Source organism: Dromiciops gliroides, chromosome 2 (genome assembly GCF_019393635.1).
Source record: "Dromiciops gliroides isolate mDroGli1 chromosome 2, mDroGli1.pri, whole genome shotgun sequence".
Lineage (NCBI taxonomy): Eukaryota > Metazoa > Chordata > Mammalia > Microbiotheria > Microbiotheriidae > Dromiciops > Dromiciops gliroides.
Genome location: NC_057862.1, coordinates 153,661,940 through 153,688,792, shown reverse-complemented (window position 1 = coordinate 153,688,792; position 26,853 = coordinate 153,661,940). Strand labels below are relative to the sequence as shown.

At 41.3% G+C, this 26,853-nt stretch overlaps 1 protein-coding gene across 1 annotated transcript in view; it reads right to left on the bottom strand.

Annotated features, from left to right (window-relative positions):
* Nucleotides 1-1,086: 1,086 nt before the first annotated feature.
* NOX5 (NADPH oxidase 5) overlaps nt 1,087-26,853 on the bottom strand; it is a 40,561-nt gene continuing 14,794 nt past the window's right edge. The window contains exons 6-15 of the mRNA XM_043988195.1: nt 18,863-19,041; nt 17,668-17,850; nt 14,848-14,980; nt 11,782-11,924; nt 9,430-9,474; nt 7,863-7,987; nt 6,333-6,417; nt 2,259-2,358; nt 1,758-1,924; nt 1,087-1,218 (exon numbers count right to left, since the gene is read on the bottom strand). Of these exons, the coding sequence (XP_043844130.1) occupies nt 1,087-1,218; nt 1,758-1,924; nt 2,259-2,358; nt 6,333-6,417; nt 7,863-7,987; nt 9,430-9,474; nt 11,782-11,924; nt 14,848-14,980; nt 17,668-17,850; nt 18,863-19,041 (1,292 nt within the window). The remainder of the gene's footprint in view (nt 1,219-1,757; nt 1,925-2,258; nt 2,359-6,332; nt 6,418-7,862; nt 7,988-9,429; nt 9,475-11,781; nt 11,925-14,847; nt 14,981-17,667; nt 17,851-18,862; nt 19,042-26,853) is intronic.

Genomic DNA, 26,853 nt, shown 5'->3' with positions numbered 1-26,853 from the left:
AGAAACAGAAAGAAGTACATGGAAAGATGCAGAGGAAAAAGATGGCAAACAATATACAGAGAAGCGGAGAGGTTTTCTCCACATGAATTGAAAACATTTTTCCACTTGTCTATGCATTTGTATGAGAGAGACAGTGGATCAGGCACACATTGGGAATTTGAGGGAACTGTCTCTCTGAAGACTACTTTAAAGGTAAAATTGCTGTGAGACTGTTTTTGCCAATATGGACATATACCCTTCCCATCCCAGCCAGCCTTGTTATTTTTCCTTCATTCTTTTGATTTTTTTTTTGTGGTGGGGGGGTGGGGGGAGAAAGGGCAATGAGGGTTAAGTGACTTGCCCAGAGTCACACAACTAGTAAGTGTCAAGTGTCTGAGGACAGATTTGAACTCAGGTCCTCCTGAATCCAGGGATGGTGCTTTGTCCATTGTACCACCTAGCTGCCCCCTATTTTTCCTTCATTCTTGAAGACCATGACATCAGTGTGATGTCATGACTTGCACTGAATTGGATTCAAGTGAGGGAGGGCTGTGCATGGTCACCAACCTCACTCTCTCCCAGAGCCATCTGGGTCCAGTGGCAAGATTATACATCAGGATGACTGGAGATGACCACACATGTTTAAGGCAATTGGGGTTAAGTGACTTGGTCAGGGTCACACAGCTCATAAGTGTCTGAGGTGAGATTTGAACTCAAATCTTCTAAACTTCTGCGTCAGTTCTCTATCTACTGTACCATCTAGCTGCCCATCCTAGCCAACCTTAAGTCTGAGATAGTTGAGAAACAAATATATCAGCCCTCCATAGTTCTAGAATACAAACATTCAACGATACATTTTATACTACATTGTGTTCTAAATGAAATCCATCTGGTGTTAGTCTCTTCAGTTCCATCAGGACAAGATAAAATTTGGAGATGACCATTAATACCTCTGCTCTTGTCTTTGTCCTTCCAAGTAGCCTATGTGATAACAAATTGGATCACAGGTGGCAGGTTTTGACATCCAACAATAAATCACTATTAAGTTACTCCTCCATGAATGACAATTTCCCAAATCCCAGTGAGAAAGCACTTGCAGGGTTGGGATTAGAAATTCTCTTTGAAGAATCGGAAGCTGAACTGTTCACAGTGACTCTTCAGCACCTTGGCCAGAGCTGGAGATCCACAGAAGAAGACCTGGACTTTGCCTTTGTTTTCAGCAGCCACCTTTTGGAACACCTGAAGCGGAGGAGGAGAAAGAAGAGGAAGGAGCAAAAGAGACTGGTCACTAATTTAGAGCAGGAAATTTAGAAATAATCGACTTCAATCTCCTAATTTTATCGATGAGGAAATTGTGGTCCAGAAAAGGGAAGTAGGTTAAAATAGGTAGGAAATATTGGTTGAAGACAGAAATTAAACCAAGTCTCCATGCCTCTCAAACAAGGCATATAATTTTAGCTTCCGGGTCTTCTCCTTCTTCTTCTACTGGAGTGGTCTCCTAGCTCCACCAGGTATTCTAGAGTTTATAGAAACCATAGCATTGTCTCCCCATGATCTTAAATAATAGCCAAAGCATTTCTGTGAGTCCTATGCATGGTCCTCAGTTTTCCCATTTTAGAAATGGAAAGGATCACCCCTATTTTCCCTGGGAAAGGAGAAGTATGGCTCTTTGGGTACATTCCTAGATGGGAAGGAGAACCACCAGATGGTATGAAAGTTCTAGTATGTATGATTACTTTAAACTGTATTATAATTCTATGATGCCACCAGGCCCTTACTTTGCTCCAGTCTGGTCTCCCTGGCTGGGTCCTTGTCTTCAGTCCAGTGATGGAGTCTTTATTTTCTTTCTTGGCCAGGAGATCAAGTGCCATCTGTAGGCCAATGGCCTTCATGTCATTCTTGCCCAAGGCTGAAGTCATGTACATGTGCAACTCCAGGAAATGGCCTGGGGGCAAGAAAAAAGAATGTTCTTTGAGGAAAGGTCAGTTCAATTGAGATAGGACATGATCCAGTTCTACCCTTTCTAGGGTTTGAGATGACAATGGAAAGGCTCTGAAATTCATTTATTTAGCCAACTTATAATTCAATACTTGAAAATATTCATGGTTTCACAAGTGTGGGCATTCCTTCCCCAAAACACATCATAATCCTCTTAGTACCTTCCTTGACATCCCCTTTCCTGACCCCATTCCCAATTTCTGCTTATGAGGATATACATGAGTGCTACATCATTAGCAGGCCATATCAATCCCTGAGACTCCCTGACCATCTTGGCTTACCTCCTGGCTGCTCTTTGACCTGATCCATCTCAAGTTTGGTCAGCAGACTCACAAACCATTCAAATGACCTCTGGTCTCGGTTGATCCAAATGAAATCCACCTAGTGATATTAGTAGTTAGTAAATATACCATTTACATTATATATAATCAGTAGTTATATTATATATAGTAATTATATGCTTGTTGTTTGTCCTTCACTCTTGAAGAGGACCATGACATCAGGGTGATGTCATGACTTGCACTGAATTGGATTTAAGTGAGGGAGGGCTATGCGAGGTCACCAACCTCACTCTCTCTTCCAGAACCATCTGGGTCCAGTGGCAAGATATATATCTGGATGGCTAGAGATGGCCCCAGATGTTTAAGGCAATTGGGGTTAAGCGACTTGCCCAGGGTCACACAGCTAGTAAGTGTCTAAGGTGAGATTCATAGTAAATATAGCATTTATATTATATATAATATAAAGTTAGTAAATCTACCATTAACTTTTTTCATTAACTTTTCCAAGGCACCTTCAGTTTGGTTGATCATCTGAGCACCTACTATCCACAAGGCTCTGGATGAAGAGTATTTCACATTTATTTTCACATTTGCTCCTTATGACAACCACTTGTGCTGCTGCTGCTGCTGCTGCTACTACTACTACTACTACTACACTTGAAGATTTGCAAAGTGCTTTACAAATCTTATTTCATTTAATCTTCACAACAACCTTGAGAGGCAGTTACTATTTTTATCTCCATTTTACAGTTGAGGGAACTACGGCAAAGGGAGGTTAAGTGATTTGCCCAGGGTTACACAGCTAGTAAGTGCCTGAGGATAGATGTAAACTCAGGTCTTCTTGACTCTAGGTTCAGATGCTAGGATTCCCTTACATTCATTGACCTATGATTATTAGCTTATTTTTCAGATGAGAAAACTGAGACCCAAATAAGTTCCCTTCTGGCCCAAAATATATGACGGTCATCAAGCCCAGCCTGCTCATTTTGCAGATAAGGAAAGTGAGGTCGAGAAAATTAAGTTACTTGGTCAAGTTTAGACAGCCAGCCATGACACAAACCTGGATGTTTTGGCTCTTGTCCCTTCCACTGGAATGCCTAAGACTCAATACCCTCATAAAACTCAAGCTGATTTTTCTATATAAGTATCAGCCCATTTGATTTGTTGCAGGTGTCGTATAGTGGAAAGTGTGTCAGATCTGGACTATGGAGACCTGGGTGAGAATCCTGGTTGTCTCCCTGATTAGATTGTAAGCTCCTTGAGGGCAGAGACTGTCCTTTTGTATCCCCAGGACTTAGTGCACTGCTTGGCACATAGTATGCTCTTAATAAATGTTTATTAAATTGAATTAAAATCAGGAGAATAATACTCAGCAACCACTGAGTAGCTGTCAGGAAAGGGCTTTGTGAACCTTAAAGTGCTATAATGTAAGTTCATATTATTGTTAATAGAACTGAGCCATGCCAGTGACCACTCACTCTCTCTTGGTGTCAACATTGTTACAGGGTTAGGACCATTAAAGTTTAACCTGACACAGGTCTTCTCTTTGAGACACACCTTGAAGCAAGAGAGATAAGCCCATTAGGCTGCTGCCTGATTTATGTGATGGGGACAGAGATGGCTCAAGAGATCAGAGCCACCTCTTGCCCAACTTTCCCCAGTCACCCCCAGTGGGGAATGGTCCTCCCTTGGGTGATCACCCCATTGGACCACCATCGGTCCTCTATAAAAGTATTTGCCTGTCTTCTGCTTGAGAAGATAGGTATCCCAAAGAACCACACCTCTGTGCCAAGCTTTCTCCCCATGAGTAGTCCAAGGACTTCTCTCTTGGTTTCCTCTCTCTAGAACCCAACTAAAATATTATTTTATTCTAATTGGATTTGTATGCAAGAGGGTGTAATTCTTTAAAGAAGAATTCCTAAAAAAAACCCAACCCCCCCAACCCCAACCCCAACCCCTACCAATTTCCCCCACAACATGTTGTCTACAGCAAATAGGAACATAGCTTCTGAAAGTCAGAAATCATCTAGTTGGATCCCCTCATTTGGCAGTGGAGGAAACTAGAGTTCAAAGAGAAGTAACCTATCTAAGGTCACACAGCTGGTTGCAGCAGAACTGAGTCTAGAACCAATGTGTCAAAAGTTACTAATCTAGATCTGGAAGGGATTTCCAAAGGCCATCAAGTTGAACCTCCTCATTTTACTCATGAGTAATCTGAGGCCCAGAGAGATTAGTGATTTATTCAAATTCACACGGGCAGTAGTTGACAGAAGCAGGATTTGAACTCAGGCCTTTTGACTCCAACTTCTGCAACTTTACCACATCACCATGAGGTGACTCCTGACTTTCAAGAAAGTTTCCCTTCTGACCTAGACACTTAATAAAGAGGACATTTGAAAGTACTTTGGATGCAGTGAGTTTGGAGGATGTCCTTGTCCATCTCCCAGAGCTCCCAGTCAACTGGGCTTACCACTGTCTGTACTCAGCTCACAGCCTTGGCCATATGCCCTAGAGCCTCAATGCTCAAGAATAGATGGGAAACTCATCTAGCCTCTGTCCAAGCTATTTCAAAAGAGGTATGAAGAGAGTGTGTGTGTGTGTGTGTGTGTGTGTGTGTGTGTGTAATAAATTCTTTTGCAAAATGGAAGAATTAGAGCAGGGATTCTTGACCTTTTTGGTGATGTGGACCCCTTGAGCAGTCTGGTGAAGTCTATGGATTCCTTCTTGGAATAATGTTTTTAAAGCCATGAAATAAAATAAAATACAAAGGAAGCCAGAAATTAATGAAAATAATGATGTATTTTTTTTTCTATCCAAGTTCATGAACTCCCCACAGAATCCTTATCTAGAGAGAGTTTCAGAAGAGATTATGGGAGCCATAGCATTCCTCCCACCAACACCAACACCAAAGCAATTAGGACCTGCTTTTCAGGGATTTATGGTAGGTGATCACATATTCAGTTATTCAAATGGCCAAAGAACATCATCTTTCCCTCTATCCCTACTCCCACAACACTACACACATTTCCCCACCAGAAATATATTTCTTTGCATTGATGAATTTCTAGTGTTATGGGGAAATAGGGTGGGGGTTGGAGGTAGGGGTTTGGGATAGGGGTAGGGGTCCTTAGGAATTCCTCTTTAAAGAATTGGAATAGGGGTAGGAGTTTGGGGTTCTTAGGAATTCCTCTTTAAAGAATTACACTGGGGGGGGGGGCGGGAAGCTAGGTGGTGCAGTGGATAAAGCACCAGCCCTGGATTCAGGAGGACCTGAGTTCAAATCCGGCCTCAAGACACTTGACACTTACTAGCTGTGTGACCCTGGGCAAAGCACTTAACCCTCATTACCCTGAAAAAATAAAGAATTACACCCTCTTGCACACAAATCACACACTTGACCCTTACTAGCTATGTGACTCTGGGCAAGTCACTTAACACTCATTGCCCTGCAATAAAAAGATAAATAAATAAAAAGAAATGTAACCCCTAAGTGGCATTAGAATCATACTCTTTGAAATCTAACAGAGCCTCTTACTCAATGCAAGAACCCTCTCTGCAGTGTCCTCGACAAAGATTCAACGACTCAGAACAGAGAACTCATTGCTGTGAAGGCCCAGCCCCTCTTTCGGTTGTATAACAACTCTAATTGTGATGCATAATCTGAATCTTCCTCTCTGCCTCCTTGGATCATACACACCTGCCAGTCCTAATCTCTGCCTCAGAAATCCTACAAAATGTGTCTGACCCTTCTTCCATATGACAGCCTTTCCCATCTGTTTTGATTAGTTTCATCAGATGCTTTCTTCCTGATAGGGAATTAAGACCCTCACAAAAAGGATGGATGGATGGAAGGGAGGAGGGGGGAGAGCAGATCCCCAGGGATAGGGCAGCATGAGAACATTGCGGGGAGGCAGGGGTGGAAGAGGCTTTGGGGAAGGGTGTGGGAAAATAATGAAGGGTTGCAGCAGGTAAAAAGTCATCTTATTCCTCCCCCTTCCTCCATGAAGGGTTGTTATACATAATTAGAGAGAGATGTGATCCCAGCCACCCCACCTTTAGAAAACCACCACTTACCTTCCTCAGTTTCATCTCATCATCCTTGACATCATCACACCATGAGTAATGGCAATTGGGGCAATTTTGCTTTCTCTTTTGGTGCCTGAGTAAAGTCAGTCAGAGAGGGCCAGTGAGAGAGATTGGAGGATGGGGTATGAAAAATGGAGGAAAGAGGAACAAGGGAGAGGAGGAGAAGGGAAGGGAAGAAAAAGGGACCAAGTAGTGGACCAAGATACTGGTGGAACTGTTTTTATTTTCCTTATTTAATCCCCTCCACTCCCACAAAGCCATCTGTGACTGTCATAAGCAAAGAAACTATGGGCAGACCTGGAGCAGTTGGGGTTAACTTTGGGCCCAGATGATTTGATCTGGGAATGGCTATGGACTCTTTGGGGATACATAAAATCAGTTTTTAGGACTTTGGTGATGAGCTCCAGAGACCCTAGGGAAACTCCTTGCTATCTGCTTTTAATTTCCTTATTGCCACTTTTTATTTTCCTGAACTGCTTTTAATTGTCTTGGAAACTACTTTTACCCCTTGGATATTTGAATATGCTTTAATTAAAGAGGAATTTTATTTGGCCCCTCAGGCTGTGAGTGATTCAATGCATTGGAAGTGGAACACCAACTAAGATAGACTTAGAATAAGAAAAACAGAACAAAGTGAAGAAGGGGGCTAGACTCTAGATTTCAGCAGATCAGGGGCTGGTATGGTGGGTGAAATCTTAAACTGAGGAATCAAAGGTTCAAGCTTCTGAGCATATCGACTTATTAAGTAATGTTTGTCAATTGCATAACAAATTGGGACCAAGTCTCCTCAGTTTGGCATTGGACCTCAAATATAGAGTGTGAGAAATGGGTAGTTGTTTCCTCTCAATGTGGATATAACAGTCAGACATACTCCCCCTGACCTGTTTGTAGGACAAAGGTCTCAGATCCCCTCCTCCCCCTCGGGTTAGCAAGGTCACATGGTTCCAGGAACCCTGGTCTCAATAAGGTCTGCTCCAGAGTTGTGTCCATATAAGGAAGTATAAGGTCCACTCCTGAGTTATGCCCATACAAGGAAGAGGGGTGGGAATACTGCGTTCTGATTAGCTAGTTTTTGCACATAGATTGTAACCCCACCAGTGATGAAAAAGGGGAGGGTCCATTCAAGTTAGGGACTAGCATATAAAACAGGGCCTTGGAGTCCCCTTTCTGGGCACCCACTAGCTGCACACTAGGGTGCCTCCTTCTCATGAGAATGAAATAAAGAGCCTTTGTCACTTCGCTGCTGAGTTCCTGAGAATTATTGAGAAGAGGATGGATTTTTCCCTCCCATAGAGGGAGACAGATTTGTATGCATTAAAAGAAAATGGTTAACAGAATATAAAATAGGATACAATATTAAATAATCTGATTTCTAATCGGAGGAAAGATTAGGGACTTTTCAAGTTTGGAGGGGAATGAGTGAAAGAAAGTCTCAAAACAGTCAGTTTTACAAGATGGAATCAATTTCGTGCACACAATTCCCTCACTGGCAGGTCAGTCACAGATTCTCCCACTCACCTGTACATGATACTCTGCAGAATGGAGGCAAAAGGGGTGATGCCAATCCCAGCTCCAATCAACACTGCGTGTTCAGAAGCAAAGATCTGTCGGGTTGGAGTTCCATAGGGACCATCCAGATAGCACTGGAATGAGAGGAATGAAGGAGTAGAATTCCATGCTTCCCCTGGCTCTGGGAACACTTGAATCTCTGAGTTGCTGAGTAGCCCTGGCCCAGGCCTTAGGGACTCCCCTCACCACTTTTCTGGGGAGGGGAGGTCTGTTTGGAGAAGTTGTACAATCATAGCTTAGATCTGGGAGATCCAGATCCTTTACTTTGCAGATATAGATTCAGAAATAGGGATTGCTTTGTCTATGGTAGCTAGGTCATGCAGTGAATAGGGTTCTAGATTTGGAATTAGGAAAGGATGAGTTCGAAGCCAGCCTCTGACACTTGCCTGTGTGACCCTGGGCAAGTCACTTAACCTTTGTTTGCCTCAGTTTCCTCCACTGTAAAATGGGGATGATAATAGCACTTACCTCCCAGGGTTGTTGTGAGGATCAAATGAGATAATATCTATAAAGCACCTACCACAGTGCCTGGTACTATAAAACACTATATAAATATTAGCTACTATTAAAATGCATGGCAGAGCAGAGCCTGGAAAATGGATCCTCTAGGTTAGTTATATACCTGCATAGTACAGTAGAGAGATGATTGGACCGGCCTCAAATCTGGGCTCTGCCATTGACTGTGATGTTGGGAAACTCACAATCTTTCTGGGGCTCAGTTTCCTCATCTGTAAAACGAGGGAATTGGAGTGAGATTTCCTCTAAGCTATAACCCCATTATCCAGCAGCACATCCTAATGGACAGTTTCCATTTGTAAAGTCAATGGGGCATAATGTCATAAAATCATGGATTCAGGGCTGGATGGAACCTTAGAAATCATCTAGTCACTCCCCCCATCCTTATTTCACAAATGAGACAATGGAGGTCTAGAGAAGTGACTAGCCTGAGGTCACACAAATACTACTAAGTGACAGAGGTGGAATTTGAATCTGTTTACCAACTTCAGAACTAATTATCTTTCTACTGTTTCACTCTGCTCCTCATTTTATAGAGGAAGAAACTGAAAACTAGAGAGGTTATTACTTGCCCAAGACCACATAGGTTAAATAAGTGATGAGCTCAAATTTGAACTCAAGTCTTCTAATTCTCAACTGAGCGCTCCTTCATCCATGAAGATAAACCTTCCAATAGTGTCTCCATTATGACTTTGGTCATCCCCACCCTGAGTAAAGAATGACAATGTAGGTCCTCCCTGGGCCACATGGCTCACAACTTTTTTTTTGGTGGGTCAATGAGGGTTAAGTGATTTGCCCAGGGTCACACAGCTAGTAAGTGTCAAGTGTTTGAGGCCAAATTTGAACTCAGGTCCTCCTGAATCCATGGCTGGTGCTTTATCCACTGTGCCACCTAGCTGCCCGGCTCACAACTTTTTAAAAGACTTCTCTCTGATCTCCTTCTTCCCCCACCCCCACTCCCCCACACCCAAGCCCTCTTCTCTTGGAGTCTCTTTCTTACCTTGATGTTACAGAATTGGTGGTTTTCATTTGACAGAGGAAAGACCTATAAGGAACAAAAAGTCAGGCTGATCCAGAGGGTCCCATAAGCTGTTTTCCCAGTTCTTGGCCATCACAACCCCTTTTCTAGGGCAGTACTTGGGAGGAGACTGCAATGGTCCTAGCAGCAGTTTTTTTAAGGCCAGATTTTTAAAATATTCAAGCATTTGACACCAGGGTATTCCCTTTTGGAGCAGATGCTTTTTCAGGAAGCTAGTAGGAACAAGGGGAAATGGGATTTTTCTGCAGAATGAGTGATTACATCCACATTCATCATCACTATAGATGCTCCGCTCTTCCTCCACCCCTGCAAGATAGGCAGGCCTCCCTAGTCACTATCACCTGGGCATGCTATACCATGTTTATTCTTTTTTTTTAAAATCAGTTTGTGTGTGTGTGTGTGTGTGTGTGTGTGTGTGTGTGTGTGTGTGTGTGTGTGTGGCAGTTGCAATTGGGGTTAAGTGACTTGCCTAGGGTCACACAGCTAGTAAGTGTTAAGTGTCTAAGGCCAGATTTGAACTCAAGTCTTCCTGACTCCAGGGCCGGTACTCTATCTGCTGCGCCACCTAAGTTCCCCAACCATGTTTATTCTTGGCTGAAGAAAGGGGCAGGGTTAAACTTTTCTTCTCCACAAATGGATGAAGGACTATAAACTAGGTCTTGAGGGCTTTTAAAAATAGGAATTTAGCAGGAAGTAGAACTTGAGAGGTTCCTGAAGTAGAGTTAAAGGTAAAGAAAAGGGGCAGCTAGATGGCACAGTGGATAAAGCACCAACCCTGGATTCAGGAGGACCTGAGTTCAAATCCAGCCTCAGACACTTGACACTTACTAGCTGTGTGACCCTAGGCAAGTCACTTGACCCCAATTGCCTCACCAAAAAAAAAAAAAAAGGTAAAGAAAAGCAATCACTATCCACTCCTTCCACCCCCCAACCATCCCCCAACCCCCACCCCACCTCCTCCAAGTCCCAGAACCTCACATTTTTTGGCTGAGACTTCTCTTCTCTCTCCTTTCCCCAGTCAATAAGGTCTTCCTTCCCTTGCTGGGACCATTTCTCAGGCTTGTAGGACATCAGTTCCACAGTGTCCTCCAGGCTAGTGGCCATGACTCCTTGAGTTGTACTAGCAGAATGAGCATTTAAGTCCTGGACCTTGGTTTTCTGGAAACAACAGTTTTCAGTGTACAATGTTCCAATTTGCTTTCCTGCTTAGAAAGTCACCTCCTTTGGGTTGCCTTGCCTGCTTGGGCATGCCCAGCTCCAGTGCCCCCTTTTCCCTTCCCCTCAGCCACAAGGTGTTATTTTATCTTATGCTATTGGGTATTTGTTCAGAAGTGACTGATCCATGTGGAATTGGCCTGATAACATTTCATGGGTCTCTCTTATCTCTGTTACAAGATTATAAACTCCCCATGGGAAGCAGTGATAGGGTCTGGTCTCATTTGTCTTTGTTATCTTATGAACCTCTGTAAACATAAGATATATACATAAGCCAAAAGATGAGAGGAACGCAGACATAAGAGTTGGAAGGGACCTTGAAGATCAATTGCCCTCCACTCCAATCCCTTTGCTTGCCAGATGAGAAAACTGAGGGCCAGAGAGACTACATGATTTTCCCATATTACACACATACCAAGAGGCAAAGTTGGGATTTGAATTCAAGTCCTCTGATTCCAAATGCAGATTTTTTTTCCACTGGACCACACTGTCATATGCCTCCCATGTCCTCTTACTAATCCCTCCTCCATGTCCTAATGATTTCTTTTCTTCTTTGCCTTCCCATCAGGAGATGCTCTCAGACCTTTCACTTTTCTCTAAGGTGTCAGTGTCTGAGAACAGTTTGTCTTATCTTCCCCCTGCCCCAGTATTTGCTTTTTTAACTGAGAATAAAGACTTACTACGGAATTTTAGACATTGTCCAATGGGGCTTCAGGAGGCTGATGAAATCACACATTATAGGCAGCTATGTAAGTCTAGCTCAGTGCAGGCTTCTAATTCTCAGCAAATGATATCAACTTACTGCAGGTGATAATCAGGTTAGTGCCCTAGGCCAGGGGTATGCTGAGCTAGCTCTAACTTGCTCCTTAAATATTCAATGTGAGCATTTACACCTTGGAAATGTGCAAACACTATAAATCAGGGCTTGATTTATTGTTTGTTGATTGTCTAGGATTAAGAAAGTGATGGAGAAAATGTTGATAATGCAGATTAAATTTAAAAATGTCATGGGTACAATTGGGGGGGGGCAGAGAGCTCATACTATCATACCTCTGGATGACTTTTGAGGAAAATGTCCCTTATTCTTCTTTGACCTACCTGGGACTTCTTTTGACTCCTTCTGAGCTTCAGGCTTTGTGTCAGCCTCTTGGCACCAAAGTAAATGGGGTCAGAAGCCTTGAAGTATTCATACAGCCTATTTGTCCACTGTCCCTGTGATCTGATGTGCAGCCAGATAGCATCTGGGAAAGGGATGAAACCAGTGGGGAAGAGAAATGATGACAAAGAATCAGGGATTTGAGAGTTGGAAGAGACCTTAGGAGTCATTTTTTCTAGCTGCTACATGAAAGAAATCCTCACTATAATATACCTGGCTAACCAGCCTCTGGTTGAAGATATCCAAGAAGGAAAGAGTCCACCACCTCTCAGGATAGCCCAGTCCATTTTTAGACAGCTCAAATTATTAGAAAGTTGTTGTTTTGCATGACTACAAATGTATAAATTATATCAATTTGCTTGCATTCTCAAAGAGGGGGATAATTTTGGTTACATAAAATTAAAAAGTTTGTGCGCAAACAAAACAAATGCAACTAAAAGTAGAAGAAAACGATGAAACTGGGGGGAAATCTTTGCAACAATTTTCTCTGATAAAGTGGAGAAAGGGAAAAGGGAGTTATCTTAGTAGTTCAGTCAAATTGTTCTCTGCTACCCACTTCACGGGATTGTTGTGAGGAAAAGTGTTGTTTTTTAAGTCATAAAGTGCTATTGACACATAAATTGTTGTCACTAAAGTCCTCCTCTAATGTCTTATCAGAATAGGCAGGTGAATCTGCCTTGTCTGAGACTATCCTATTGAGTCATAAGCCTTGTCAGGTTCTACCAGGCTAGAAAGACTGAGTATAGCTACAGATCGAATGAATGTCTTCTCTCTAAGGACAATCACAAAAAGCCTGGCCGTCAGATAGTGGATTTCTTTTTATCCAAAGAGAGTCATAGGAACATCCTACTAAGATGAGGAGGGAGATGATCTGCATTACTGAAGGATGGACTGAATTCCAATCAAATCATGAATGCTTGAAATATTGAAGTATGAAGAATAAAGCCAAAGGGCTCCCTAACCAAGAAAGAGAAAACAGACCTTATCTGCTTTCAGGATTAGGAGAATGATCTGTCATCTCACTGTACTCTGTCATCAGCAGAACTCCTCAGAAGGACTGTGATCAGTTTGGGGTGTCACAATTTAAGGAGGGCATCAGGTAAGCTGTAGCATGTCCAAAGGAGGGTAGCCATATTGGTGGAGAGCCTTGAATTCATGTCATTGGAGGACAAGTTAATGGAACTGGGCATGTTTGGCCTGCAGAAGACTCAAGGAATACACGACAGCTGTCTTCAAGTTTTTGAAGGACTGTTATATTTTGGTGAAATGGAACTTCTTCTGTTTGGCTCCTCAGAGCAGATCCAAGAGTAATGGGTAGAAGTCACAAAGAAACTAATTTAGGCTTGATAATAGGAAAAAGCTACCTAACTATTAGGGCTGCCAAAAGTAGACTGGGAAGCTAGGTGGTACATTGGTTAAAACACTCAATCTAGAGTCAGGAAGATGAGTCTTCCTGAGTTCAAATCCAGCCTCAGATACTTACTAGCCATGTGACCCTGAAAAAGTCACTTTACTCTGCTTGCCTCTGTTTCCTCATCTATAAAATGGAATGAAGAAGAAAATGGCAAAGCACTCCAGTATCTTTGCCAAGAAAACCCCACATGGGGTCATGAAAAGTCAAACATGACCAAAATGACTGCAAAACAAAAATAACAACAAAAGTAGACAGGGATACCTTGAGAGGTTGTGGGTTCCTCTTCTTTGGAGGTCTTCAAGAAGAGGCGAGATGACCACTTATAACGTAAGTTACAGTAGGCATCCTTTGGTATATGGGTTGTATCAGGTGGCCACTGAGGTCCCTTTCATTTCTCAAATTATGTGATTCTATGACATTTTATAGAGTGAGGGAAGGAAGAACTTGGGTCAGGATTGACCTAGATTGAGAGATCTGGAACCCAGAGATCTCTAAGTGCTGGTTGATTGAAATTTGCCTACAAAATAGAATGTTGTAACTACTCTCTGTCCTCATGATTGCCTATATGCATAGTAATTGTATCCTGACCATCATTTGTTTTCAGCCCATTCAGGGCACAATTGGTACCATATTGATTAATAATCAACTAGCATTCATCAGGTGCAGTGGATAGAGCCCCAGGCTTGGAATCAGGAAGATCTGAGTTCAAATTCATTTTCAGATGCTTACTATCTTACAGATAATCCTGGGCATATCACTTAAGACCTCTTTGCCTCATTTCCTCATCTATAAAATGGCAAACTTCCAGTATTTTTGCCAAGGAAACCATGGTGTCATGTCCAGTTGGACATGATTGAAGAATTGAACAACAACAATCATTCATTAAGTGCTTACTATGTTCCAGGCACTGCCCTACTTGCTAAATGGGCTACCTCTCTTGGGGGCATTTGCAATTTAAATGATATTCTGACAAAATGGGATTGATGGAACAAAGGCTCTAGAATCTGAGAAAGTAGGTACAAATCCCATCCCTGACACTTGTTATCCATATGTCCCCTGTGGCCCTCATTTTCCTTATCCATAAATGAGGAGATTGGATGGGATGGCCTTGGAGGTCTCTTTGAGCTCTAGGTATGTGATACCTATAATCCCAAATCTATGATTTTATGAGTGGTACCACTTGTTTCAAGTCAAAGGAATGAAGTTCTAATTTCAGACATTGGGCAGTGGGTGGGAGAGATAATTGGGGGACAGAGAATCCTTCCCAGAGTCCCTAAAATCACTCCCCATAGGCAGAAGCCTGTGCTGTCTACCCATGATCCTGGTTCTGCCTATAGTAAGGTGCTCATCGTCTCACTCCAGATGGCCAACCTGAAGAAGAGAGCTGTGAGTTAAGGAGAGAGTGGTCACCATGAGGAAGAACTCTGTAGGCAGTGGAACTAAGGAGCAAGAAAGCTTTTTGGTTTCACAACTTCCCCTAGGCAGAGTGAGCAAGGCTATATTACAGCAAGGTTTACATCTATGTTCTGAGGTCAAAGTTTGGTGTTCAGTCTCAGCTTTGTGGGTTACAGGCTGATCAGATGTCCCTTCCTACCTTCCTGCTCCGGCGCACTGCTTATAGTAAAAGGGTGCCATTCATACTTGGCGATAGCCGGGATGTTCAAGAACACATAGTCTCCAGGCTTGTAGCGGAAAAAAGAAGGCCGATTGATCACGAGGTGAGTGACCTGGGGTGAGAGGAAACAAATTGGATCAGACAAGCATTCCAAAGATGCAAGGGAGCTTTCTAGTGGTGAAAGTATAACAGGGTGTCCCAGTTGAAGACGTTGGGGATATTAGAGGTTATTGAGCCCAATTGCCTCATTTTACAATTGAGGAAACTGAGGCAAACAGAGGTTAAATAACTTGTCCAGGGTCCCATAGCTAGTAAGTGTCAAAGGCCAGATTTGAACTCAGGCCTTCCTGACTCCAGGTCTAGTGCTATAGTTGTCCACTGTGCCCTATTAGTCGTGGAGAATGATAATCTATTAATTGGGAGAAAAGCAAATGTGGGGAGCAAGGACAATAAGGGGTCAGGGCAAAAATTGAAGTGGGGCATAGTGAGGAAGGACACCATCTCACTTCTTTTCAGGAAAGATTTGAAACTATTCCACTACCTTTTGGGGGGGGGGCAGGGCAATTAAGTTAAGTGACTTGTCCAGGGTCACACAGCTAGTAAGTGTCAAGTGTCTGAGGCCAGATTTGAACTCAGGTGCTCCTGAATCCAGGGCCAGTGCTTTATCCACTGCACCACCTAGCTGCCCCTCCTCTACCTTTTTAAACATATACTTCTTTCATGAAGCCTACCCTAACTACTGTAGCCTGCACTGACCTCTCCTTTCTTAGATAGAAGAGCCCAGTGAAGCAGAGAGTGTTGTATCTGGCATCAGGAAAACTTGGATTCAAAGCCTGCCTTGGTTAGTCAACAAGTATACATTATGTGCCTACTGTGTGCCCTCAGACACTTTCTAGCTATGCAACCTTGGGCAAGTCTCTGAACTCTCAGAGCCTCGGTTTCTTCATCTATAAAATGGGGCTAATAATAACATCTGCCTCATCAGGTTATGTTGAGGATCAGATGTGATCATGTACATAACAAACTTCACAAACTCAATAGAGGTCGATAAATGTGAGCTTTAGTTTTATGAGAACTCCTATATCATTTATAGCCTGTGACTTACAAGCAAAAACAATTATGTAATAACTGACATCTTTCTCTTATTCATAGAATCATTAGATCATAGATTTAGGGCTGGAACAGACCCTAGAGGTCATTGAGTCCAACCCACTTGAACTTTTCTCTTCCAACTTCTGTTCCCTTAAGTCTTTTTTTTAAATTAATAAAGTATTTTATTTTTTTCCATTACATGTAAATATAGTTCTCAACCTTTGTTTATACAAGCTTTACAATTTCAGATTTTTCTCCCTCCCTCCCCTCCTTCCCCCCTCCCCTAGACAGCAGGTAATCTGATATAGGTTATATATATATACACACATAATAACATTAATCCTATTTCTGCATTAGTCATGTTATAAGAGAAAAAAAATCAGAGCAATGATGGAAAACCTCAAAATAGAAAAAAAAAACAACAGCATCAAAAACAAAATAAATAGTATGGTTCATTTAGCATCTATTCTCCGCAGTTCTTTTTTTTTTTTTCCTGGATTTGGAGATCCTCTTCCATCACGAGTTCCCTGGAACTCTTCTGTGCCATTGCATTGGTGAGAAGAATATAGTCCATCACAGTAGATCAACACTCAATGTTGATGTTACTGTGTACAATGTTCTTCTAGTTCTGCTCATCTCACTCATCATCAGCCCACGCAAGACCCTCCAGGTTTCTCTGAACTCCTCCTGCTCATCATTTCTTATAGCACAATAGTATTCCATTGTATTCATATACCACAACTTGTTCAGCCATTCCCCAATTGATGGGCACCCCCCTCAACTTCCAATTCTTTGCCACCATGTAAAGAGCAGCTATAAATATTTTTGTACATGTGGGTCCCTTTCCCCCTTCCATGATCTCTTTGGGAAAAAGACCCAAAAGTGGTATTGCTGGGTCAAAGGGTATGCACAGCTTTATCACCCTTTGGGCATAATTCCAAATTGCTCTCCAGAATGGTTGGTGTTCCCTTAAATCTTTATGGTGGGGGCAGCTAGGTGGCACAGTGGATAGAGCACCAGTCCCGGATTCAGGAGGACCTGAATTCAAATTTGGCCTCAGACACTTAACACTTATTAGCTGTGTGACCCTGGGCAAGTCACTTAACCCCAATTGCCTCACCAAAAAAAAAATCTTTATGATGGTGATGGTACACTTCTCTAAGGGGTTGTGATGAGTAAAATCTAATGTGTAGTCACCTTATTCCTGTCCCAATTGTAGGGGAAAATAGCTAGGTTTACTTCTAAATTAGAAGCTTTAACTCCAAGTTTGGCATTAAGCATTCATTAGTGAAAAAGAGAACACCTGGGTCAGAAAGCCAGGAAAAGACCTATCTAATCTAGCATCCTCCACTTCCCCCACCAACAGCCTGTTTGGAACCAAACTGAGAGAGGCAACAGCACTTCCTGCCTCTCCTGGAAGAGGCCCTCCTTCATTGCTTCAAGCTGATTGGTTAGTGTCACCCAAATCCATTAGTTCACTGGACTTGAGTTCAAAGTCCTCAGCTTCTGAGAACGATACCCTCTTGAGGGCCAGCCAGGTGTGGTTTCAATTTAATTAGATTTAAGTGGGTTAATCAGCAAAGTCAATCACTCTCAGTCTCACTTAATTCAATCAATCTAAGTCAATCTCCTCTGGTTGGGGCCTTTGGGCATTGACAAAAAGCTCATTATTTCTTACAGGGTGAAAGCAGAGGAGGATCAACCTACCTTAGAGGAGAGGAGGCTGACTTCCACAATGCATAGGGATGCCATGCGTGACAACACCAGCCCTACAACTTTCTCCAGGAAGAACAAGAGACCAGGGACCAGCAGCCACTTCCAAAAGTTGGGCCCATGTATAATGAGCAGCACCCAGATAGAGATGTAGGAGAGGTGGGTCCAGTAGAATACCTGCAGGAACACAGACAGGGAGACTGGCTGGAGGTGGCTTCAAATTCAGGAAGGAACTGCCCTGTGTTGCACTATGGGGTTTGGGGAAGATTTGGTCAGGCATGGAGAGCAGAGTCTTGGCATAGCTATTCAGTGCCAATGACTTCTTTTTGCTGTTGGGTTTGCCAGAATCAGGACAGCCATGGCCAGGAGTGCTATTCATTCCCTAGGAACAATAATTTCAGTCAAAGGAGTGGCAAAGGAGATGGTGCTGCTCTGAATTGTTACCTCGAGGAGGGTGAGGCTCTTCACGACCAGAAGGCTCAAGCCCTCTAGGGGACCCTACCCTATCTGCCCTTTTCAGTAAAGTGGAAACATTTGGTTCCTATCTGCTATCTGGCCTCCTGGGGATGGTGCTGGCTGACTAGAGAAGGGAGTCTTGACCTGGAAGTAACCAGAGAATTTTTTTTAAAAGCCCCATATTATCCTTCCTTTCCTTCTTGGGCTCTGCAAGGGTTTTTCTTTTTGTTTTGCTTTTACTGTCCAACATAGGTAGAAAGGACCAGGCAATGATATTTAGTGGATATGAGAGGCTAAGAAAATTGAGGATCTACCCAAAGCCAAGCATTTTGACTTGAATATGAAAATAGTGCTGGGGGCAGCTAGGTGGCACAGTGGATAGAGCACTGGGGCCCTGGAGTCAGGAGTACCTGAGTTCAAATCTGGCCTCAGACACTTAACACTTACTAGCTGTGTGACCCTGGGCAAGTCACTTAACCCCAACTGCCTCACTAAAAAAAAAAAAAAAAGAAAGTAGTGCTGTACAAAGTAGTGCATATAAATAACACGTAAACACACTCATGAGACTTTTGTTCACTGGGATCCAACCCTGGCTAAGAACAAAAGGGAGATAACTACAATAAAGGATGTGGAATGGAATGGTGGGGGTTAGGGGGAACACATAGCTCCAGATATGGGCCTGGGAGGGTAGATCCTGGGTGGATGGGAAACTAGATATAGAGGGATATCATACCTCAAAGTGCCCACTCCTCCGGACAAAGGAGCAGGAGCATACCAGCATGATGAATATGAGAAACTGCAGAACAATGCCTGTGAGGGAAGCTGTGCCATGGACCCAGCCAATGCCAGGCCGGGTGGTGAGGAGATATTCCCAGAACTGGAAGGGGCTGTCTTCCAATTGAGTCAGGCGCACTAAACAAAAAAATAACAATTTTTTTAAAATCCTGAAATGGGGGAAAAAGACAGACAGATCACCCCTCTGGGTACCTAGAATAACTATGGACAGTAGATCAAAGCCAAAATCTTATGGTAGTTTATTGTGGAGTCCAGGGGCCAGCAGCCACCAATAGACTCATCAGTTTTCTAAACCACATTGAACTTTCTTCCTCCTACTCAGCATTTAGATTCTCACTCATAAAACACTAGTGTTGGAAAGGGACTGTGGAGATCTTCTAGTCTAGAATGTGTCTTTCTTCTCTCTCTAATAGTATCCAACTCAGAGCTATGCACATAGCAGACATGTTTGTTCAATTTTTTCCATTAAGAATCATCCAGGTAGATAGAACACCAGCCCTGGATTCAGGAGTACTTGAGTACAAATCCGGCCTCAGACACTTAACACTTACTAGCTGTGTGACCCTGGGCAAGTCACTTAACCCCAATTGCCTCACTAAAAAAAAAAAAGAATCATTCAGGGGCAGCTAGGTGGTGCAGTGGATAAAGCACCGGCTCTGGATTCAGGAGGACCTGAGTTCAAATCCAGCCTCAAACACTTGACATTTATTAGCTGTGTGACCCTGGGCAAGTCACTTAACCCTCATTGCCCTGCCCCCCCAAAAAAAGAATCATTCAGTAACCCCGTTTTAGAAAAATTAATTGAACAAGCCATCAATGAACTTCCTAAGAAAAAAATCTCCAGGGCCAGATGGATTTACAAGTGAATTCTACTGAGAGCAGCTAGGTGGCACAGTGAATAAAGCACCTGCCCTGGATTCAAGAGGACCTGAGTTCAAATCCAGCCACAGACACTTAACACTTACTAGCTTTGTGACCCTGGGCAAGTCACCTAACCCTCACTGCCCCACAAAAAACCAAACAAACAAAAAGCAAAAAAAACAACAAAAAAAGTGAATTTTAGCAAATATTTAAAGAACAATGAATTCCAATACTATATAAAGTATTTGGGAAAATAGGCAAAGAAGGAGTTCTACCAAATTCCTTTTATGACATAAATGTGGTACTGATACCTAAAACAGGAAGAGCCAAAACACAGAAAGAAAATTATAGACCAATTTCCCTAATGAATATTGATGCAAAAAATTTAAGTAAAATATTAGCAAAGAGATTACATTCATTTATCACCAGGATCATACACTATGACTGGGTGGGATTTATACCAGGAATATGGGTCTGCTTCAATATTAGGAAAACTATAAACATAATTAACCACATCAATAACAAGACTAACAGAAATCATATGATTATCTCAATAGATGCAGAAAAGGCTTTTGACAAAAATACAGCACCCATTCCTTTAAAAACACTAGAGAGCACAGGAATAAATGGAGTTTTCCTTAAAATGATAAGCAGTATCTACCTAAAACCATTAGCATTATATGTAATGGGGATAAGCTAGAAGCATTCCCAATAAGATCAGGGGTGAAACAAGGATGTACATTATCACCACTATTTTTCAATACTGTACTAGAAATATCAGTTTCAACAATGAGAAGAAAAAAGAAATTGAAGGGATTAGAATAGGCAAGGAGGAAACAAAACTATCACTCTTTGCAGATGATATGATGGTATACTTAGAGAATTCTAGAGAAGCAACTAAAAAACTACTTGAAACAATTAACAACTTGAGCAAAGTTGCAGTATATAAAATAAACCCACATAAATCATCAGAATTTCTATATATTACTAACAAAGTCTAGCAGTAAGAGATTGAGAGAGAAATTACATTTAAAATAATTGTAGACAATATAAAATATTTGGGAGTCTATCTGCAAAGACAAACCCAGAAACTATATGAACACAATTACAAAAGACTTTTCACACAAATAAAATCAGATCTAAATAATTGCAAAAAACCTCAATTGCTCATGGGTAGGCAAAGTTAATATAATAAAAATGACAATTCTACCTAAATTAATTTGCTTATTCAGTGTCATACCAAACTATGAAAAAATATTTTATAGAGCTAGAAAAAATAATAACAAAATTTATCTGGAAGAACAAAAGGTCAAGAATATCAAGGAAATTAATGAAAAAAATTACAAAGGAAGGTGGCCTAGGTGAACCAGATTTAAAACTATATTATACACTAAAAACAAAAAAAAAAAGGGGGGGGCAGCTAGGTGGCGCAGTGGATAGAGCACTGGCCCTGGAGTCAGGAGTCCCTGAGTTCAAATCCGGCCTCAGACACTTAACACTTACTAGCTGTGTGACCCTAGGCAAGTCACTTAACCCCAACTGCCTCACTAAAAAACAAACAAACAAACAAACAAACAAAAACTATATTATAAAGCATCAATCATCAAAACTACTTGGTACTGGCTAAGAAAAAGAGTGGTGGATCAGTGGAATAGGTTAGGTACACAAGACATAGTAGTAAATGACTATGGTAATATTCTGTTTGATAAACCCAAAGATTCCAGCTTCCACTATTTGACAAAAACTGCTGGGAAAAATAGTGTAGAAAATTGGCATAGACCAACATCTCATGCTGTATACCAAAATAAGGTCAAAATGGGCACGTGATTTAGACATAAAGGGTGATACCATAGGCAAATGTGGAGAGGAAGGAATAGTCTATATTTCAAGATTATGGAGATGGGAAGAATTTGTAACCAAACAAGATATAGCAAATATTATAAAATGCAAAATAGATTGTTTTGATTATTTAAAAGTTTTTACACAAACAAAACCAAAGCAACCAAGATTAGAAGGAAAGCAGAAAGATGGGAAACATTTTTTACAGTTAGTGTTTCTGATAAAGGCCTCATTTCTCAAATATAAAGAGAAATGAATCAAATTTATAAGAATACAATTCACTCTCCAATTGATAAATGGTCAAAGGATATGAACAGGCAGTTTTCAGATAAGGAAATTAAAGCTATCTAAAATCATATGAAAAACATTCTAAATCACTATTGATTAGAGAAATGCAAATTAAAACTACTCTGAGAACCACCGTACACCTATTAAAATGGTTAATATGATAAAAAAGGAAAATGATAAATGCTGGAGAAGATGTGGGAAAGTTGGAACACTAATTCATTATTGGTGGAGTTGTGAACTCCAGCCATTCTGGAGAGCAATTTGGAACTATGCCCAAAGGGCTATAAAACTGTGCATACCTTTTGACTCAGCAATACCACTACTATGTCTTTATTTCAAAGAGATCATAGAAAGGGAAAAGGACCCACATGTACAAAAATATTTATAGCTATTCTTTGTGTGGTGGAAAAGAATTGGAAATTAAGGGGATGCCCATCAGTTGGGGAATAGCAGAACAAGTTGTGGTATATGAATGTAATGGAATACTATTGTGCTGTAAGAAATGATAAGCAGGCAAATGTCAGAGAAACCTGGGAACACTTATTTACATGAACTGATGCTGAGTGAAGTGAGCAGAACCAGGAGAGTATTGTACACAGTAACAGCAACATTGTGTGATCAACTGTGACAGACTTAGCTCTTCTCAGGAATACAATGATCCAAGACAATTCTAAATGACCTGTGATGGAAAATGTTCTCCACATCCAGAGAAAGAACTATGGAGTCTGAATGCATATGGAGGCATTCTATTTTCCCTTTTTTCCTTTTTCTTTCTCATTGTTTTTCCCTTTTGTTCTGATTCTTCTTTTACAACATGACTAATGTGGAAATATGTTTAACATGATTGTCATATAGAACCTATATCAGATTCCTTGCTGTCTTGGGGAGGGGAAAGGGAAGGGAGAGAGGGAGAAAAATTTGGAACTCAAAATCTTACAAAAATGAATGTTGAAAACTATGTGCAACTGGGAAAAAGTAAAATACTATTAAGTAGGAAAAAATAATTATTCAGGCATATTCAGGGCCCCCTCCTGCCTGCCATTTGTGTGTGCTTTTGAATCCTACAGTGAGGAAATGGAAACCTGAAGAAGACAAGTTCTTCAAAATCACAATTAATTAGTATCCTATATTTTGGCTTGCCTTAGATATTTAAAAGGGTATCTTGAAAATGTCATTTTGTTTCCCTCCATGGCCCCCATTCCACCAATGGGTGACAAGAATAGGGACCAGTAATACCTGCTGCCACTGAAGGGAGCCACAGACTTTTTCTTTCTCCAGACAACCCTCATTTACCCCTTTCCCAGTTCCCACTAGGTACAGGAAGCCCACTGGCAACTGAAGACTGATCTCTAGATCCCTACTTGTCCTGGAAATATCCTAGAACACTCTTAAACTCACTATTCTTTTTGTAGTGGAACAACCATTTGTCTCCAAGATCCTTTGGGCCTTGCTTGCCATCTGCTCCGCAATTTAACCTTTCTAAGTACTACTTGACTTTTCCACTTTTCATGAATCAAACGTACCCACAAGCATTCCTTTTTTGTGTTATCTCTTCTAATTAGAATGTGTCCTCTTTGGTAGCAATGATTATCTCAATTTTCTTTTTTGTATCTTGAGTTCTTAGTAAAGTACTTGATACATAGTAAGCACTTAAATGTCTTTCCATTTAGTCATATTTCATTTAGCACCTCATTATGCAGCGTTTTTCCACATTCTAATTGTTCCACACATGTTAGCACCATCTCCACAACTAGAATGCTAACACCCCAAAGGCAAATAGCATGGCTCTCTTTTCTTTCCCTCACAGCACCTAGAATAGAGTTGGACACATCATAGGCATGCTGGTTGAATGTTGTCTGTTGTTCAGTTTGAGACTGTCAACCTCTACTAACCAGTACCCTTCATCCTATGATTGCTTCTGCACAAGGTCATATCTTACCTCTGGTACTTAATAACTATGTGACCATGAGCAAGTTGAATAATCTATTGAGCCTCAGGTTCCTTTTCTATATGTAACTGTAATATCCAAGAGCAAAAGGACTACATTTCTCAGGATATAGGAATACCAGAGTACAAGTATTCCTTGGAGGAGAGTAAGAATTCTATTTTCCATAAGGCTGGATGCTGATGGCATAGCTGTTGCTTGGGAGGAGAAAGAAGCTTCTTTAAAGGAGGACAGCCACAAGGGATGGAGTCTGCAGTAGTAGAGTCTAGTCACAGTGAGGATTTTAGCCATCTAGCCAGCCACTGAGTGATCTGGAAGACAGTAGGACAGGAAGAGGAGACATCCTGGCCATGGCAAGCCAAAAAGATCCAACCTGAACAAACAGATGGCATATTTGTTGAAGTTTTCAATCCTCCAACCCTTGCTACAAAGAGACTTTGTCCAAGCCTTTGCTATCAGAACTATGAGTATTTTTGTTGCTCAGTCATTTTTCTTTCATGTCTGACTCTTCATGACCCCATTTGGGGTTTTCTTGGCAGACATGATAGAGTGGTCTGCCATTTCCTAACTTATTTGACAGATGAGGAAACTGAGGTAAACAGGGTTAAGTGACTTGCCCAGGGTCACGTAGCTAGATTGGAACTCAGGAAGATGAATCTTCCTGACTCCAGGACTGACACTCTATCCACTGTGCCATCTAGTTGCCCTTGAACTACTGTGGCAAAAAGGAGGAGTGAAAGCATGCTCACTTGAAATGTGGGCTGTAATCATCATCTGTTGATTTGCTATTCACTTCTGTCCTGATTTCATATCCTATGAAGGACATGGAAACTGTGATTTTTCAGAACTGAATATAATCTAGATGATTTTGTCTGCATTTATTTTGTCCGTAATTCTATCATACATGCTGACTCCTTCTATAAAAACGTAAGCTGCTTTAGGGTAAGGATGGTTGTTGTGCTATTGTTATCTTTGTATCTCCAGTGCCTAGCACAGTGTCTTCCTTATAGTAGGCACTTAATGAGTCTTCATTCATTGATAGCTTGATGGAATCCAACCGGTACTCAAAAGTAATCCCTATTATATCATGCTCATCGAGTTCCGCCTCTGCTTGAAGATCATTAATGAGGGCAAGGTTGTAGGCAGGGCAGCCCATTTCACTTTTAAAAAGCACTGATTGTTAGGAACTCTGGTCTTGCTTAACTTTTTACAGGCCCTGCCTACAAACCTTGCTCTTGAGGGGAGCTGGAGGGGAAAATAGTACAGTAAATAATCATAATGCAGAAGGCAGCAACTCTGGCAAAGAGGAACAAGTGGCTATGAGCAACTGTCCTTCCTGCTTTTGAATATTAGCCTGATATAATGTTATAATGCTTGTTAATGGGGCTGAGAATTAGCCTCATCACTCCAGAAAGCTATTTCAAATTAGGCTAAAATACAAACATGCTTAAAATCTCCAACCCCTGCTAAGCATGTATTCAAAAGGAGTCAAAGACAAGAACATGCCATAATACTCCATTGTTTTCATAACAGCAACTTTTTTGTGGTAGCAAAGGACTGGAAAAAGAAAAAGTGCCTCTCAATGAGAGAATGGCCAAACAAATTGGGGCATGTGGATGTAATGGAATATTAGTGCACCATAAGAATTGACAAATGAGACACATTAAGAGACACACAGGAAGGCTAATATGAATTGTTACCAAATAAGGTAAGGGAGAACCAGGAAAACACTTCACATTTTCAAGGGTTCTGAGCCTGGAGTCCTTGGATAGATTTCAAGGGCTCTATAACCTTGGATGGGAGTTGGGGGGATTACATTTTTTTTTTCCCACTAACCTGCTTCAAATCTCTTCCCATCCTTTATTCAACTACCAAAGTGCAGGTCTGATCATGTCACTCACTAACTCAATAAACTCTTCCTATCTCTTTCAAGATCAAACATAAAATCCGTTTGACGTTCAAAGCCCTTTATAACCTAGCCCCCTCCTATCTTTCCAGTCTTCTTATACCATTAGTCCCCAACACATACTCTGTGATCCAGTGACACTGGTCTCCTGTCTGTTCTACGAAGAAGACACTTCATCTCTAGTCTCTGAACATTTTCTCTGTCTGTACCCCATGCCTGGAATGCTCTTCCCACTCCCTTCCCCCACCTGCATTCATTTAAATTCCAACAAAAATTCCTTCTTTTGGACCTATATGTACAAAACATACTCATAACATCTCTTTCCTGGTGGCAAAGAATTCGAAATTGAGGGGATGCCCATCAATTGGGGAATGGCTGAACAAATTGTGGTATGTGATTATGATGGAACACTATTGTGCCATAAGAAATGATGAGCAGTATGCTCTCAGAAAACCTGGATTTACATGAGCTGATACAAAGTGAAATGTACTGTGTAAAAAGTAACGGCAACATTATAAGATGATTAGCTGTAAATGACTTACCTATTCTCAGCAATACAATGATCCAAGACAACTCTGAAGGACTTATGATGAATAATGTTATCCATCCCCAGAGAAAAAACTGATAGTGTCTGAATATAGATTAAAGCATATTTTTTTACTTTATTTTTCTTGAGGTTTTTTGTCTGTTTTCTTTCAAAACCTGACTAATATGGAAATGTTTTGCATGACTACACATGTATAACTTATATTGAATTGCTTGCTTTCTTAAAAGTGGGGGGTGGGGAGGGAGGAAGGAAGAGAATTTGGACCACAAAGTTTAAAAATGGATGTTAAACATTGATTTTACATGTAATTAAGGCAAAATTAAATTCTAAATAAACAAATAAATGGATGAATGAATATATATATATACATATATATATGATAGGTAGATAGATAGATAGATAGACAGACAGATAGATGGATGGATGGATGGATGAATGAATGAATAAATAAATCCTTCTTCTAAGGCCTGGAAAGACTTGTATGAACTAATGTATAATGACATGAGCAGAACCAGGAGAACATTGTGCACAATGACAGCAATA